This window comes from Coffea arabica, chromosome 1e, assembly GCF_036785885.1.
Source record: "Coffea arabica cultivar ET-39 chromosome 1e, Coffea Arabica ET-39 HiFi, whole genome shotgun sequence".
In the NCBI taxonomy this organism is placed as follows: Eukaryota; Viridiplantae; Streptophyta; class Magnoliopsida; order Gentianales; family Rubiaceae; genus Coffea; species Coffea arabica.
In genome coordinates this window covers 52,207,021-52,222,735 of record NC_092311.1, presented here as the reverse complement: position 1 = coordinate 52,222,735, position 15,715 = coordinate 52,207,021, and the positions used below count along the sequence as shown (strand labels likewise).

General features: G+C 40.3%; 3 protein-coding genes and 1 long non-coding RNA gene across 4 annotated transcripts; 1 reads left to right on the top strand and 3 right to left on the bottom strand.

The window, feature by feature from the left end:
- Positions 1–3,424: 3,424 nt before the first annotated feature.
- On the top strand, positions 3,425–5,109 carry LOC140013603 (photosystem II reaction center PSB28 protein, chloroplastic-like). Its single transcript, XM_072062956.1, has 2 exons — positions 3,425–3,733; positions 4,370–5,109. The coding sequence occupies exons 1-2, from the start codon at positions 3,670–3,672 to the stop codon at positions 4,837–4,839; spliced, it is 534 nt and encodes a 177-aa protein (XP_071919057.1). The 5' UTR covers positions 3,425–3,669; the 3' UTR covers positions 4,840–5,109.
- A 230-nt stretch (positions 5,110–5,339) lies between these two features.
- Positions 5,340–7,983, bottom strand: LOC140013598 (subtilisin-like protease SBT1.2). Its single transcript, XM_072062948.1, has one exon. It carries the CDS (start codon positions 7,854–7,856, stop codon positions 5,538–5,540), a length of 2,319 nt encoding a protein of 772 aa, XP_071919049.1. The 5' UTR covers positions 7,857–7,983; the 3' UTR covers positions 5,340–5,537.
- A 1,799-nt stretch (positions 7,984–9,782) lies between these two features.
- LOC140013595 (xyloglucan galactosyltransferase MUR3-like) lies at positions 9,783–12,666 on the bottom strand. The gene is made up of 2 exons (XM_072062943.1): positions 12,480–12,666; positions 9,783–12,077 (listed from the first exon to the last, which is right to left on the bottom strand). The coding sequence occupies exon 2, from the start codon at positions 11,938–11,940 to the stop codon at positions 10,123–10,125; it is 1,818 nt and encodes a 605-aa protein (XP_071919044.1). The 5' UTR covers positions 11,941–12,077; positions 12,480–12,666; the 3' UTR covers positions 9,783–10,122.
- A 2,150-nt stretch (positions 12,667–14,816) lies between these two features.
- On the bottom strand, positions 14,817–15,705 carry LOC140013593 (uncharacterized). The gene is made up of 3 exons (XR_011820436.1): positions 15,578–15,705; positions 15,316–15,406; positions 14,817–14,948 (listed from the first exon to the last, which is right to left on the bottom strand). It is a non-coding gene; the product is annotated as an uncharacterized lncRNA (long non-coding RNA).
- Positions 15,706–15,715: the final 10 nt, after the last annotated feature.

The window sequence follows — 15,715 nt, the reverse complement described above, 5'->3', positions numbered from 1 at the left end:
AGAAGAATGTGTTCTAGCAGCTGATACAATGTCTCTTCTTATTTATAGTTATTAATCAACAGTCAACTTGTGGCAGTGCAATGATAAATTCTGATCATGTGTCTCTGAATATACTATTTTAAGGCATGCTTGGGAGTTCATCTATCTGTTGCAAGTTCAAGGCAATCGCTGAGACTTAGCCCTCCCTCCGGTCTTACAACAGCTGCATTACAGAATTCTATTGCTACATGGTGCAGCCTCCAGTCATGGAGAAACAATTCTGGATGGCTATTTTAACGAGCCTGTACAGGTTAAGTTAATCTCTTAAACAAGCTGGTCTAAATTAGTGGTATAAGAGTTAGTATCTTGTTTTGTTCGTTACAAAAAATGAGAAAAAGTAGAAACTCTTATCTATTGCAATTTGCAAGCACGGTACTCGTTACTGCATTCTGTCCTCGTACAAAAGAATCCTTAATAACTTGTTGGGGATTAAAACATTAAAACAAACATGAAGGCACCAAATGCTATGTTAAAAGGCAGTTTAGCAGCCCAAACTGAACCTCTTTTCACTTGTGCTAAAAGCAGGGATATCGTTCTACAGCGTTTCCACTCATAGTCATAGAAAAGAGTCTTTACGAATTTGATTATTCACTAGAAAAAACCGCTTTTAGACACCGTGCATGCTTTAGCGAAGGAGGAATTTCTGGGCTGGGACTTGGGGATTCTTTACTAAGAGAAATCTGTGCTTTTTTATGAGCGCATGTTTTTCCTCTCGATGAAAATGGTCACGGGCAGCTTCCAAGATAGACAAACATTCACAATTGGAGTCAAGTCTACTCAATTTTCAATCGTTTTGGGTCCCACAAAATGGGCAACGAGATGAAGATTGGACCGGAAAAAAAAAATAAAAGGGTTAAAGAAATAGCGGAGGGCAAATGATATAATTATTATTGTCCGTTTGTCCAAGATAAAAGATGACAAACAGATTAGTGATAGACTACATGTTCACTCGAGTATTTTAATTAACTCCAAGTCTCAAACCATGTGAAAGCTTTGTTAAACCTGGACATCACTAATAATGCAAGAGATAATAATAGTAGTTGATAATTGGAACAAAATGAATGAAGTTCCTTTGTTCTTCTCTCTTCAAAATGCCAAATGAGTAAAAGGAAACAAAACTAAGTAGTTAGTGAAGACTAAAATTATAGGGGCTTTTACGTTTAAAAGAAGTAACGTGAATTTGCCTTAGATGGTTGAATAATAGTAATGTTTCCTTTTAAACCATTTTGCCAAATAAGCTCATAAATGCTTACTTTACTAGCATGAATACGCACGGTGCTGACATTATTAAAAGAAATTAAAAGAGGCGGTGAATCAAAAAAATTAATTAAAAAATCGTACCAACATAATTAAAATTTAAGATTTGTCTAGCAATAGATCGAAATATAATAAAATGTATACATCATTCGAAAATTGTTTACCTCCATTTTCTTGAGAATTAAGAGCATGCGGAATTCAAAATAAGTGTATTTTTTACGTAGTTTATAAATGGTATTATAAAAAATAAATATGTATAAAAAATTTCACTTTTCTTTGCAATTCTCTAAGATAAGAAACATCATAACGAAATATGAATCGTGCATGTCTATCTTGTAGATTAAGATGCAGGTTACCGCTGGAATCTCCGATTTGTATATTAACGTTGCGCCTGTTTGAGAAGAAAAAGTTATATACAGTACAAAAAAATACGTTGAAATTAAAGGGACATGAAATTAATTACCTAACAATAGTGTCGACCAAGTCATTACAATGCATACACACTATTTTTGCAAAATAACCTTCACATGGTTGTCCACAAATTTTTGCATAACTCATAGAATATGCTTTCTTGTTAATGCTATGAATGTAAGCAAGTATTTGAAAATATTTAACCTAGTAAGAATGAAAGAAGATATATGTTATGATTATGAATTGAAGAATTTGTTCAGTAACTAATTAAACTGGAGTAATTTTACTATAGGCATGATTTTGAACTCAGGCGCCGTTGAAGTGTTTGTAGATGGCAATTGTACATGGTGAGAGTATGATAGGCAATGATTTTTTCTTACTGTATTTGGTTTGTGTGGATGACAAATGAGAATAAAATGAGATAGCAATTTTCAATTTTTGTGAATAATTATGAAAAGCATGATACGTCATATATGTAGAATTGTGGGAATTATGGAAATTGTAATTCAAATGAGATCCTTACTTCTCGATACGTGATTTTCATAGTGGTCAGTTTGTTATCAGTTAGCGATTTGTAGGGATGGTTATTTTCCGTTAGTTAAGGATAAAGATTACTAAATTAAAAAAATCTAAAATTATAGTAAAAATAAAATTTGTTTGTGATTTATAAGCTTGATATATAGGGGTAGTTATTATCCGTTAGTTAAGAGTTCGTAGTGTATGTCTTATCAGTTGTCACTTGTGTGTGGTATTGGTATCAGGTATGGGATCATAATAAAAGCACAAAAACGGTTCGACAATAAATATAACAGCAAAATGTAATCCGGAATAAATCAGAGATCAGATTTTTTTTTTTTTTGGTGTCGAAATTCAACTTCTATATATAGATCAGAGATCAGATGATGATTGGAGTGTTAGTGGCGTATGCATGGCGGGCCACCCCACACCTCTTCACCATAAACTTTAGTAGTACTTAGTATAAGATTAACGGAGAAGCATTAATTATTATTATCATTAGTTTAAACAGAATAAACAGCCATATTTCACATGCAAACATGTGAAATAAACTGTTGATGGAAAGATTGGAAGAACCAATTAAAACCGTCGTATAAAGCAAGTGGAGGCCATGTGAAGCCGCAGCTTCCCTGATCAGCTCCTCCCACGGAACGGAACTCCACCATCAATCATCCCAGCCATAAATATTGTATAGTTTGCAAAGTAGAAATCAAATAATAGACCGAGTGATAGGTGTGTACTGTGGAGATTGCACATGTGGCACATGATGTGTGAGTGAGTTGTGGGGCCACCGTCTTCTGTGACACATGGATGGATTGGCTGGCTGGTCTTCACAAATGGAATGGAATGGAGAGTACTGGATATATACGGATAGAACGGGCCTTTAGTGCAATCTGTTTCATGGATAGAACGGGCCGAGAAGGAGGGCAGGTTGGCTTTCCACCGTTTTTTGGGCCTCCAGGGTGTGACTCTGCAAAAGGAGATACAACAGCAGGCCATGTATTTGACTTTGAAGCTACATATGCATAGCACCGTATGTATATTGGATTTGGAGCCCAACTTGTATATTGGATTTGGAGCCCAACTTGTCGCTGCTGCAGCAGAAATATTCACTCTTTTTTTTTTTTTTTACTTTCTAAGAAGAATCAAGAAAACCAGTCTGGCTATGAAATATTACTAGTAGTAGAAGATGGGATGGGATGGGACGGGACAAGTAGAGTCAATCCTTTTGCAAGGTGAATGGCTGTCGTCATTACACATCCTGCTACCCACAATCCCGCAAAGAACACTTCCACCTCGAATCACTGAAACTTAAACTTTCCCCTGGCTGCAAATTCTGATACTTTCGCTTCCACACACCCCCCCTCTCTCCCTCTCCCGTACTGCCTCTCACAGACACACACACACACACACACACAGAGGCTGCGTGAAGAAAGAACGGAAGAAATGGCAACGCTGCGGTCTGTTGCTTTCTGTACAGCAATTTCTCACCACCCTCGCTCTCTTGCAGGTACATCTACTGCTACTACTGCCACCCCTCATTGCTTCCTTCGTGACATGTTTCCCTGCTCTTCTAATCATGGCTTCTTTGTCATTAAATTTCTACTACTACTACTTTAAGTTCACTCAAATTCTAATCTGTCCCAAGTGTTATGCACAATGGCTCTTGTGCTCAAGTCGAATAGGGTTGCTTTCAAATCAATATCCCAGTTGGGCTTGATCCTTACCACTATGAATTTTACCCTTGCAAGCATAGCTAACTCAGAAACTGTTTTTGTCCTATTAATTGAATGTCTGTGCAAGTGCGCTGTTTCCTGCTCATAATTCGTATAGAGACAGTGCGATACCATGGCTTCTTAATCGTACACCAAAATATGACCGCAAGAACTACCTTTTCGAAATTATGTACGTACCTTCGCATTTCTGTTACTCTTCTTACAGACTGGTGACCTTTCCACGAGCTGGGCTAAAATTTGCTTGACAAAGGTGTTCGTTCCTCTTTCGTCCTAAACTATAGGTGGTAATAGACAACATTTACGGATGAATAATTAATTGAGAATCAGGATTGCAACAGGGAAGAAGATGCTCAATTTACATGTGATTCTGCACTTACGACATGATCTTACTACTACTACTTGTCGTGCAGGCTTGCCTTCTGGAGCCATTCATATTTTACGTTCCCCATTCAATGGTAAACCTTTGCGCATACCTCATTCACGTTTCGCCGCCCCAAGAAAACAGTGTCAGTCATCTAGACTCACAATAATGATGATGGCAAAACCCACGATTCAGTTCATACAAGGAACTGATGAACAGACAATACCTGACGTGAAGCTAACGAAATCAAGGGATGGCACAAATGGTGTGGCCATATTCAGATTTGACGAACCGTCAGTTTTTGACTCCTCTAGTGAGGTTGGTGATATAACCGGATTCTACATGATTGATGAAGAAGGGGTCCTTCAGTCAGTTGATGTTAATGCTAAATTTGTTAACGGGAAGCCTGCAGCTATTGAAGCTAAGTATATCATGCGGACACCAAGAGATTGGGACAGGTTCATGAGATTCATGGAGCGATACGCTAATGCTAACGGACTACAATTCATCAAAAAATGAAGCAATGGCACATTCTTTCCTCCTCTCTGTTTCTCTTCAAGTTTGTCTGGCACGTTGGTTTTCTGCAGTTAGGTTGATTGAAATTGGAAAATTTGTGTTTTCCATAGTATTTCAAGCAAATAGCTCTCAAATGAGATTTGCATGCAAGTCGAGACAATAGTGCTTGTGTTTCACGTGCTTCTCTTGCAGTTATTTGTTTTATATAAGAACTAAGAGAAAGTAAACAGGTGATGGATCAAAAAAAGAGAATGGAATCAAATATTGCGATCATTTTTGTCTTGTAGATTGGCAGGCATTCTATTATCCAATTCTGTTTTGCTATTAAATTAGATTATGTAAATTGGGTTCTCTAATCTTGTGAGTTGGAGTGCTAGAATTTGCCCGTGGAGCCTAACCTTCAGATTTCTTGGAGGTGCTCCTCTGCTGTGTTTGTTGTGTATGCTTGAATCTGTTGAACGTGTTTGAAATCTAGAATCATTTTGTGTCCAGAGTAGACAGTCTTTAGATGTAAAACATGCTCTAATTAGTGAAATGCTGAAATTTCCCTTTGTAAAAGATGCAAAGAAAAGAAATTTAAAATATAGAAAAGATTGACGGACGTGACTCCTCTTGTCATCGTCCCAGACGAAATTCCTAAGAAATGTGAAGGTGAAATACTACTGGCAGTAGTATTGCCGCTTAAACAAAGTTGTTTTTCTTCACTTTGAAGCCCAAGTCACTGAAATGGGACTTCTAACCCCGTTGGATCTTTGTCTGCTGTTGAACCAAGTCAAACTCCCTTGAGCAAAATTCGTCCCCTCGCTTCCATTTCTTCTCCTCGACATTAACCAAACTCTGTAACTCATCGTTTGATTTGTGTGTGTAAATGTCAGCTGTCGTGGCTTAACCCTCACCTTGACACCGTCCGGTGGCATCACATCAACTGAGAAAACCGTATTAGGATTACCAACATTTGTGAGTTTCCTCTTAATCATTTTACCAGTCATTCTTGGCCCGAACATGACAGATATAGTGGGGTAATTGAGGCTAAAACCCCTATTCTTCTGCACAATGTCATGGCAACTAACATTCCTGTGAGTAATGCTGAAAACTTCAGATCTTGTGTATCCAAGACTGCAGAGGTGAATTACGTACTCCATGGGCTGGATTTCATATACCAACCCTGGATTGATGGCTCTAATTGGATTTACATGTCCAGCTCCAGTCGCGAAAAGTCCTGCAGGATGGTCTCCATCCATTATCGGTTTCCCTAGATGGTCAGTTACATCAGCTGTTGTCATAAGCGCGGACTTGATTGCTGCTGGAGACCACTGTGGGTGAGCAGAATGGATGAGAGCAGTAATTCCACTGACGTGTGGACAAGACATGGAAGTGCCAGACATTAGTGTGAAGTTCACTCGTCTATTGTCTTCTGGAAGGCCGCTGGGGCCTAAATTCTGCGGCCAAGCAGCAATGATGTTAACCCCTGGAGCAATAACATCAGGTTTGAGAATTGAAGGATCAGTAAAACTCGGTCCCCTCGATGAAAACTGTGCTACTGCAGGTGCTCTAGACTTCCCAATTACTGTTCCTCCGAATATAATTCGTGCCATCGGACTCCTTGTGGAGTTTATGTAGCTTTTCAGCAGAACTGATTCATCAAAACCAATTAATGTGGCTGGAAGGACATGGACATCAACAGAATCTTCCTCAAGATTTATTGCTGTATTTGTTAAGATCATTGCAGCCCCACCAGCCTTCTTCACAACCTGACCTTTCTCCGCCCTCCCATTGACACCTCGATCACAAACTACCATTTTGCCACGAACCTTTGCGGTAGGAAGAGAGCCTTCCAAGCAGAATTCGCTTCCCTTCTGCCCTCCTGTTATGTAGACTGCCTCAAGTTTTCTCTCAGCGCTTGGAATTCCTTTTCCAGGGTATACGGATTCCCCATAGAGAAATTTCCCGTTACCAAGCTGAACTATAGCCGGAAATCTTCGATCAAGCGTACTAGCACCAATAGTTGCAATCCAAGGAGCTTCATTAGCAACCGAGCTTTGGATTGGACCGTTATTTCCTGCAGCACATACAACTGATATCCCGCGCTCCATAGCCCGGAAGCTGCCAATGGCAATGGTATTCTCATAAAGCGGAACAGGGAAGCCACCAAGTGAAAGGGAGAGTATATCCACTCCATCTCTGATCGCTACGTCCATTGCTGCTAGGATGTCAGAGCTGTAACAGCCACTGAACCAGCAAACTTTATATACAGCAATGTGCGCCCCTGGAGCCATCCCTCGAGCCTCTCCTGCCCCGTTGCCCAGAACATTAGCCATTTGAACTGGGGTTCCAGCAGCAGTCGATGCTGTGTGGGTGCCATGACCCTGGCCGTCCCTCGGTGACACATATTCAACGGCATCATCTGTTGACAAGGACTTGGAAGCCGCACGGTAACCTTTAGTGAAAAATCGGGCGCCAATAAGTTTGCGATTACAGCTCGAAGAATTAAAGTCTTCTCCTTGCTGGCAAATTCCTCTCCATTTTTTAGGCACAGGGGGCATGCCATCATCACTAAAACTCGGACTCTCGGGCCAAATTCCCGTGTCGAGCACCCCAATTATTGCTCCCCTGCCAAATCCAGACTTGAGAATGGCACCAATGGCATTCCCGTTCGCTGTTGGATTGAGTCCTAAGAACTTGTAAGAGTACGTGGTTTGGAGCTCAATTCTCCTCTCAGGTCTGACTGCTATTACTTCTGGGGACCGCTGCAGAGTCTCAAGCTCAAGCTTGGACAGCCGAGCTGCAAAGCCTTCCATGGCTGAGCGGTAAGAGTACAGGAGGCGAGAGGCGGAGTCTTCTTCAGATGAAATGGCTTTGTGAATGAAGGACAAGTGCCAATGAAACTTGGAGCTGAAGGAAGGTCTGGTAATTCCATTGGGATGGAGTTGAACAATGTAGGTTTCAAGATGATCAGCTTGTAGGAAACCGAAGTAAAAGGACAATATGCAGAGAAAGAAAAGCTGGAGTTGGGCGGCCATGGCAAATGAAGCAAATGCTTGATGATTCCGGGTTGCTTGATGTCGTGCATGGTTCTGGGGGGTATTTGAAGGTGGTGTGAAGAAAAGCCAAAACTGGGATTTGGAGGCATGTCTGAATGTCTGAAGCCAGAAGGGAAAGAAGAAACTCGTGAAATTTAAGAGCTCTGAATCACGAGTATCCCTTGTTGAGAGAGAATCCTGGCTCCTGGCTCCTGGCTCCTGGCTCCTGCTTAATTCCCCTTTTACTTGGAGGAGCTGCTCAACTCGAGCGTGTTTCAATTTTCACGGGATGTTTCTGCCGGAGTATATAATTTGACTATAGCTCAATTCTCAACCAAAAAACCCAACACAAAAAAAAAAAAAAAAAAAAAACCTTTGCGGCACTCCTAGTAAATACTAGATAGCCGTTGGACATTAGAATTGAAATTGTTTATGAATCTTTGTCTTCTCAATTGGACCACAAAACCTCGTCAGAATATTCTTCAATTCTATTACCAAAAAAAATATATAAAATAATAATAAAGGGTTGCCGTTTGTTACTTCTTCGTTTCTTCACTCGAGTAGCATTTATAATCGAGCAGTGCTATGCATGGCTCCCATTGCACGTGGCGCTTGCGCTCCCCTCCAGCCCCACCGTGGACTGCTTCTAAGGTTGTCAAAGACTCGTTTCCACTCGGTAGGCCGCACTTCATTGTGAACTGGGCCGGGTCAGTCTGAACCCAATCTATTTGGCGTGAATACAAAAAAAAAAAAAAAAAACTTGTGAAACTTCATATATAATTGGATGGGACAGAGTTTAAATCTAAAAAATATTAAATTTCCATTCAATTAAATGTGAACTGAGTTTGGATTTTGCCAAGCTCGTGTTTGATTAAGGTATGGTTATAAGTCTTATTATATATGTATATATATATATAATAATAATAATACATAATCATATTACAACATATAATATTAATAATTTATATATAATTCATAAATATTAAACACACATTATATGTAATATAATGATGCATTTTACAGTGAGTTTTGGTTGATTCTGATTTTAACTTGAAACTCATATAAAAATGTTAATCGAATCTGACTCTTATTATAATTTGGGTCCCAACTCAAAAGCTCTATTTATTTTGTGAGTCGAGTTTGGACTTACCAAAATCACGCTCATAGAACCCTATCGACAGCCCTTGCTCCGTGAGATAGCTACCAACCTGAATTGGAGGAGGCAGAATATATGGTATGAGAAACTAAATGGAATGTTTTAACTTTGGACGCTAATTATTCACATTTTTCCTTAGCATAAATTTTTGATACACTGACAATATATACATACACTAGCGAAATTTTGTGCATATAATACATATAAAATTGAAGGAAATGATGTCTCATACATGTAGACCCGTCGACATGCGTAGCCTTTCCCTTTGTTGTCTTTCGTTGGAGGGTTCTGATGCTTTTGAATGTTGTTGATAAACTTGGAAGGTCACAAACGGAATTGCAAACGGCTAAGTAGACAAACCCAAGGCCCATCAAAAGAGCGGCCCATCAAAAGAAATGTCATATTCCATTTGAATGGAGTATCGATTTTCAGCCACCCCAAAGTCGCAAATGAACATCGCATAGAAAGACCAAGAGGTCACAAATAAAGGGGTTGGCGAATTAACAGGAGGACCATTTTCGGTGTAACTGCTTTTTTATTTTTCTTTATAAAAAAAAAAAAAAAAAAGGATTTAAATCGTGAGATTCCATTTCAATACCAATTGACACGGAAGGATCCATCCATCCAAGATGTTTCAAGGCCTTTAATCATTTGCCAGGATTTCCGAGAAAGTAAAAGCTAAGATAAAAAAGCCAATTTAAATGCATCGGGACATGCACCATCCATACTAGAAGGAAAAGCAGAAGGAACTCATCAATTTGTCATTCTCATGCCATAATATCTCGTTGCCATTTTATTACTACTACCTTAGATTAGAATAACATCATCCGCCGTATCCATACTTCATAACAAAGAATGACAGGAAAACCGATAACTATTAAGGGCAAACTACAAAATACCTATTCACTGCAAAAGCAGAAATTTACGGGTGTCTCTATCCTTGTGAGCTTTTCCGTTTACAACCAGGATCCTGGAATGGGTTCCCCAATTAGCCCAACTAAATTTTCATACCTTCCAACCGGACCTCCAATTAACCACGGCATCACTTCACCTGCAGCCAGTGTGTCCAGAGATTGCTGAAAATACGCAAATTCTTCCTCCCCCTGATGATCACTGTTGCCTTTGCTCGATCTTCCATGAATTTTTAGCTGCCTCTGCTGATGATCCACTGGAATCTTCTTCACCCTTCTTTTGTTTCTCGAAGAATGGATCCCATTCATGAGGTCCCAAATCAACCGGCCCCTCATCTGACAAAGCATATTTCCAACTAAGTTCCTCAATGAAGTTATCATCTGTGCGGCCCCCAATTATGTCTCTCCTCAACTTGGTAACCCTACGAATAACTGCCTCCACAGCTACATCAAAAGCATCTTTGAGAGTTTCCAACTTAGACCGAGGATCAGCATACATTATCCTGGGTATAAGTTTAATAACCTCCTCCCTCATTGCCTTTGCTTGCTCCAAAGATATTTGACTAAGCCATTGCTCTATGTTGACAATATTCTTACGAACATCTTTCTCTGGAATTAGCACGGAATATGTTGAAATATTTTTTGGAAGGTGCCAGGTGTACTGAGTGTATGCAGAAGCAGGATGGAAAAAGACGGGTATGCAACCTGCCAAAATTGAGTCAAAGGCTGATCTTCTGGTATACGAGTCACCTTGAGGCTGTAGGCAGAAATGGGAATTCTGAAACATCTGCATTATACTGCTTGGCGAATGACACTTGCTCTCACCCAAATCACATTCCAGTAGCTTACACACCTTAGATTTCTTGCACTGATCAATGATCTGATCCCTAATTGATTTGGGATCCCCTGGACGGCGAGCCCCTGCGAAACAGAAAAGCCACTTCCGCTCCGACTTTCTCATACGATCTTGCCAAATGAACACATCAGCATCCTTTGCTGGATGGAAGTAGGTCGGATACGGGATACCAAAATCATTTGCATTCCATGGGCTTGATTCCACCACAAGCATGGACATATTTTTGGCAGCTGGTAGGAAAAGAAGCTTGTTACCCCAATCTGAGTCTTGTTCAGTTTGTCTCCTAAAATCCCAAGTTATCCTCCCTGCAACAAGGAAATGATCCTTTCCTCCCATGATACTCCACTCGGGCTTCTTGGTCAACCAATCAATCAGAGCAAGAGAAGCAGCATCCCTCATCGAAGTGTTGTAGCCCCATAGATACCGAGCTATATCAAACCCAGCATAGAAGGGTACAAAAATGGCTGCAGCAAGTGAAGAATCTTGAGTCAAGCACTCATACTGCTTCATCCTGTTATTGAAGATCACATCCACAGCAAATTGATTAGTTGCATACCATCCCGTATTCGAGAACACCCCTTCAGCGTTCTCAAGTGGGGGGCCAAGTCCAGCATTGCTAGTAAACTTGCACATGTTGGTCCACAGACTAAGAGTCTTACACTCCTTGAGCATATCCTCATTGAACCTCGGGGGAAGATCATGTATATAAATATATCTCCCACCACATGGATCACTCTTATTGTCGACAGTTCTTAAAGCCCTCATAAATGGGTAGTTCTCCGCCTTCTGACCAGTAGAAACATCAGTCCTCCGCTGAGTAACGGATTCCGGAAGGGAGTTGCTTGAACTGTTATTACCTAATGCAGGACGATGTTCTCGAGATTTTGGAGGACTAGTAGTGAGTGGAGGACTCTGAATTTGTTGGGGTAAAACAGTATTCTTATTGCTCGGTTGAGCGTTTAAAGAAGTAGGGTTCAGATCTTGGGTGGATTGATCAACAACACTACTGCCTCCAAGAACTACAAAGTGGAAATACAGTAATGCCAACCAGAAGAAGGCAGCTAATGAAGCCAGAAGACAGAGCCGGGACTGCTGACTCTTCCCTTGCCCCTTCTCCATAAGATCTTCCAAAGAAGGTGTCGCCGCCGGGCGGCGTCTCATCAGACCAAAATCAATCACAAATACATCAACAACGAAACCCCCCCCCCCGGCGGGGCCCCGCACACAAACCTTCCCCTCCCTAAGCACCTGGAAAGAAAAAAGGGCTGCCTTTGCCCAATTCACCAACCTTTCACCAACTGACAAACATCAAATTCGTCAAATGACACAACAAAAGACCTAATAATTTATTGTCTCATATTTTGAATATCAACTTCACTTAAACCAAGAATTATTGCAGAAATAGCTCATGAACCCATGAATATGAGCAGGAGGAGGAGAAAGGTCAGAACTAAGGCAATTGGATGAGTGAGTTCTGTGAGTAGAACCCGTGTGTGTGTGGGAAAAAAGAAAAAAATTGAGCTGGCACGGATTACTAGGAATCAAAACCGAATTAGCTGAGATCTTTCAGGAACCAACTACAAGCAGATTAAGCTCTAAAATAAGTAGTATATGGATAAACATGAATGACTAAATACGCAAGATTTAACATAAATTTGAGATCTTGGAAGCAGAAATGGAATGTTTAAATGTGAACTTACAGTTACAGGCACAGCACAGTCGTAGCGACAGAGAGAGAGAGAGATAACAAAAAGAAAGAACCCGAGCCAAGATTAGAATGAGAATTTTCCCATAAGTGATTATCTTGAGCGCCTTTCCCTTTAGTAATTTTTTTTAAAAAAATGGAGACCAGGAGCTGAGGCGCACATGAGATATTGAGGATGGCGTAGGTTAGAACGGTGGCTGCGCTGGGTTGATAAAATTCTTTCATTCGGGAGCTTGGTCTGTCGGTAGCCGTGCTTATGCGACACGTGGAGGCTACAGCGATTATGTCCAAAGTCGGGCATTTCATATAAAGTTATAAACTAGTACCATTATCGTTCAATCGAGGAAGGAGTGGGGGAGTCGTCGGTTGATCATTATTATATCGATCATAATTTGGGGCGGGCCGTCCCGTGTATCAGTTGGGATCCTGTATGTCACTACTACTTGATGTCAAATTCAGTATTAATTCCACTTCTTACATGATGATAGAAGAAATTTAAATAAACAACACATGATAAATTAAATAAACAGGACACTTGACATAAATATAGAAGTGGCACTGAATTACCACTGAAAAAGTGGCACTGAAGATCCCATGTGAGGTAGAGGTGGACTGAAATGGAATGGTAGTGATAAAAAATTGAAATAGATGTTTTCTTTTTTTAGTGTTTTGAGGTATGTATTTTAAAAATTTTATAGATAAATTTTAGGGCCCCAGCTTATTTTTCCCCTAAAAAGGTCGTGGAGGAAAATCGAAGGACCTAGCTATTAGTCCATTACTGCTAAAATAATAGGATTGGCGTTAAAGTTGAACTGAAAATCATTAAAAACATTAATTTATTCTTTTTTTTTTTTGCTGATCTGACACTTGGCATTACCACGATCGGGAACGGTAGGATCCAACGGGGTCGAATTAATGTGATTTAGATCTGGGCCATCCAATCCAAAATGTAGATCCCGTCATTTCAAAAAATTAGTTGTCGTCAGTAAAATGTAAATGGCGTGATTTGATCTAATGTCGTGTTAGTCTTTTCTTTCTTCCAAAAAAAATTAGTGAGTAGTATATAAATACTTAATGTAATCAATCCACGGGACATGGTCTCGTGGACTAAACAAATAACAAGGTCAAGTGTCTGTCCATTGAAGAATCGTGTCATCCGGTCCGGAAGTTGGGATCCAATGTCATCATCAATAAGCAACACGACACATGTTTCCTTGGCACACCACATACAATGACACAAAAAGGAGGGCCACCGCCGGACAGACAGCCGATCGCCATCTCGGCTGCGACCCTAACCTAAACAAGATTGAAGTTTGTCAAAGAACAAATTTTTACATTTTTCTTTTTCGGTGATCATATCTTTTAAATTCATATGCATTAAATTGTTATCGTAAATTTTTTTATTAAAATTTGAAAAATAGCAATTCAAATGGAAAATTTTTTACCAAAATCCCAATTCATTTAACATAAAAAGAGTTAAAAATAGTACTCCTATATGATGAGGATAACAAAAGAGTTTATCCTTAGATACTGCTTGCTAATGCAGTGGTGGTAGAGATCTGAGAGAAAGCAAGAAAGGGTGACAGGGTATTTGATCTGTTCAATGATCAAACAACCGTTGGACCCCTACATACCCTTGTCAGCTGTCACGAACACACAGTTGAAGATGCGGACAAGGTTTCATGTAACTATTAGGATAAACACGTTAATATTTAACATCACTTGCCACGTTCAGAATTTCCCATGGGAATTTTCACTAAGTTAGATGCAAAATGATTGGCAACCTGAAAACCGAAATCAGCCGGCCTGTGGTGGGGCTGGGGCAACTCATGCCTCTCTCTCTATCTCTCTTATGTGTGTGTACATGTGTATACATACATTAACATAGTATATTGATGTGAAGGAAGGATTACCTGTACTGGAAATGGAAGAGTTCCACTCTGCCAACAAAGAACCCCAAAAAAAAAAAGAAAGAGGCTTATTATGGGGCCCAACATTGTTGCATGTTACATGATTGAACAAAATAGAATGACTGCAAGGAGTGCAACTAAAATGATCCAACCATGCCCTTGAGCTAATTCACTCGTCTTCTTTTTGCTTGATTTCTGAAACCCTCTGTCCAATTTCAATCCCTTCAGGGATAAGCAAACACCAGCATTTCCTTGTTTCACGTCGCTACCCACCAGGATGGAGTTGTTGACTCCCTGTACGTTGTTGCTTATATAGATGTTTATGCTGCAACAATCTCCGCAGCGTCCTTGGCGTGCGATCGTGGTTGCTCCGGCATTTCTTCCTTCCAGTTTGACGCCTTCGAAGCACCCGTCGGCGCCTTGTCGGAACATGAGATGACCGTCTAAATTCAGAAGACCGGCTTCTTCTTCTCGTTTGCGTTTGAAGAAAGTTGATGAAATTAGCTCTGCCACCTCTTCTGCCCGCTGACGAAGTTTTTCACGGCCACGCTTTTCTGAAACTTGGGCAGTTTTTACTTGTTTAAAGAATCGGATGGCACATTCCATGCTGTAACCACAAGGAAACAAGATGCTCCCCGGGAATATCTTAGCTTACAATCAAAATGGCACTTTTCGAATCTCTCGCACACTTTCAGTTCAGCATCTTACTGACGCTTTCTAGCGTACCTATACTCCAGTTTTTATTTTTAAATTTTTTTCTAACAAGAATGCTCCAGTTTTTATAGATGACCCCCCCTATGCTATCACTAAATTTAACATGGATCAAACAAAGCAAGAAAAAAGGAATGTGCAGAGTTACGCATGGAGAGAGGATGAGGACCGAAGAACTGAGGAACGGACGAAGAGTCACAGTAGTATTACCGGGTTTGACGAAAAAACGGAGGAAGTATGCAGAGCTCGCACGACAGTGGGTACGGAAGGTTTTGGACTTTGTTTCTGCTTCTTTCAGCCGCTTAGAGGAAAGACAAAAAGAGGAAGACATGACCATTTTGTTTATGACAATTGTGTGTAATCCCCGACATTGCCATAACAAACAAAAATCTAGCTTCCAATTTTAGTCTAGATTCCCAAACTTGGAATTTAACGAAACATCCCCTAGCAAGTGCAATGCAGAATTACTTACCCAACACATGCAGCTGGCGCTTTCAAAATTTGTCAATTATGGAAGCTGCAATGCATAACAGCAGTCGTATCCAAACTCCTGACGACACCAATTGGCAGTGACTTAACTGGCAGCGGAATGAGAAGCACTCGTAATCTA

Bases quoted from the DNA above. Each gene is read 5' to 3' on its own strand.
- LOC140013603 (XM_072062956.1), top strand. From the start codon at position 3,670: ATGGCAACGCTGCGGTCTGTTGCTTTCTGTACAGCAATTTCTCACCAC. The intron at 3,734-4,369 runs GTACATCTACTG...CTTGTCGTGCAG, and splicing joins CCACCCTCGCTCTCTTGCAG to GCTTGCCTTCTGGAGCCATT.
- LOC140013598 (XM_072062948.1), bottom strand. From the start codon at position 7,856: ATGGCCGCCCAACTCCAGCTTTTCTTTCTCTGCATATTGTCCTTTTAC.
- LOC140013595 (XM_072062943.1), bottom strand. From the start codon at position 11,940: ATGAGACGCCGCCCGGCGGCGACACCTTCTTTGGAAGATCTTATGGAG.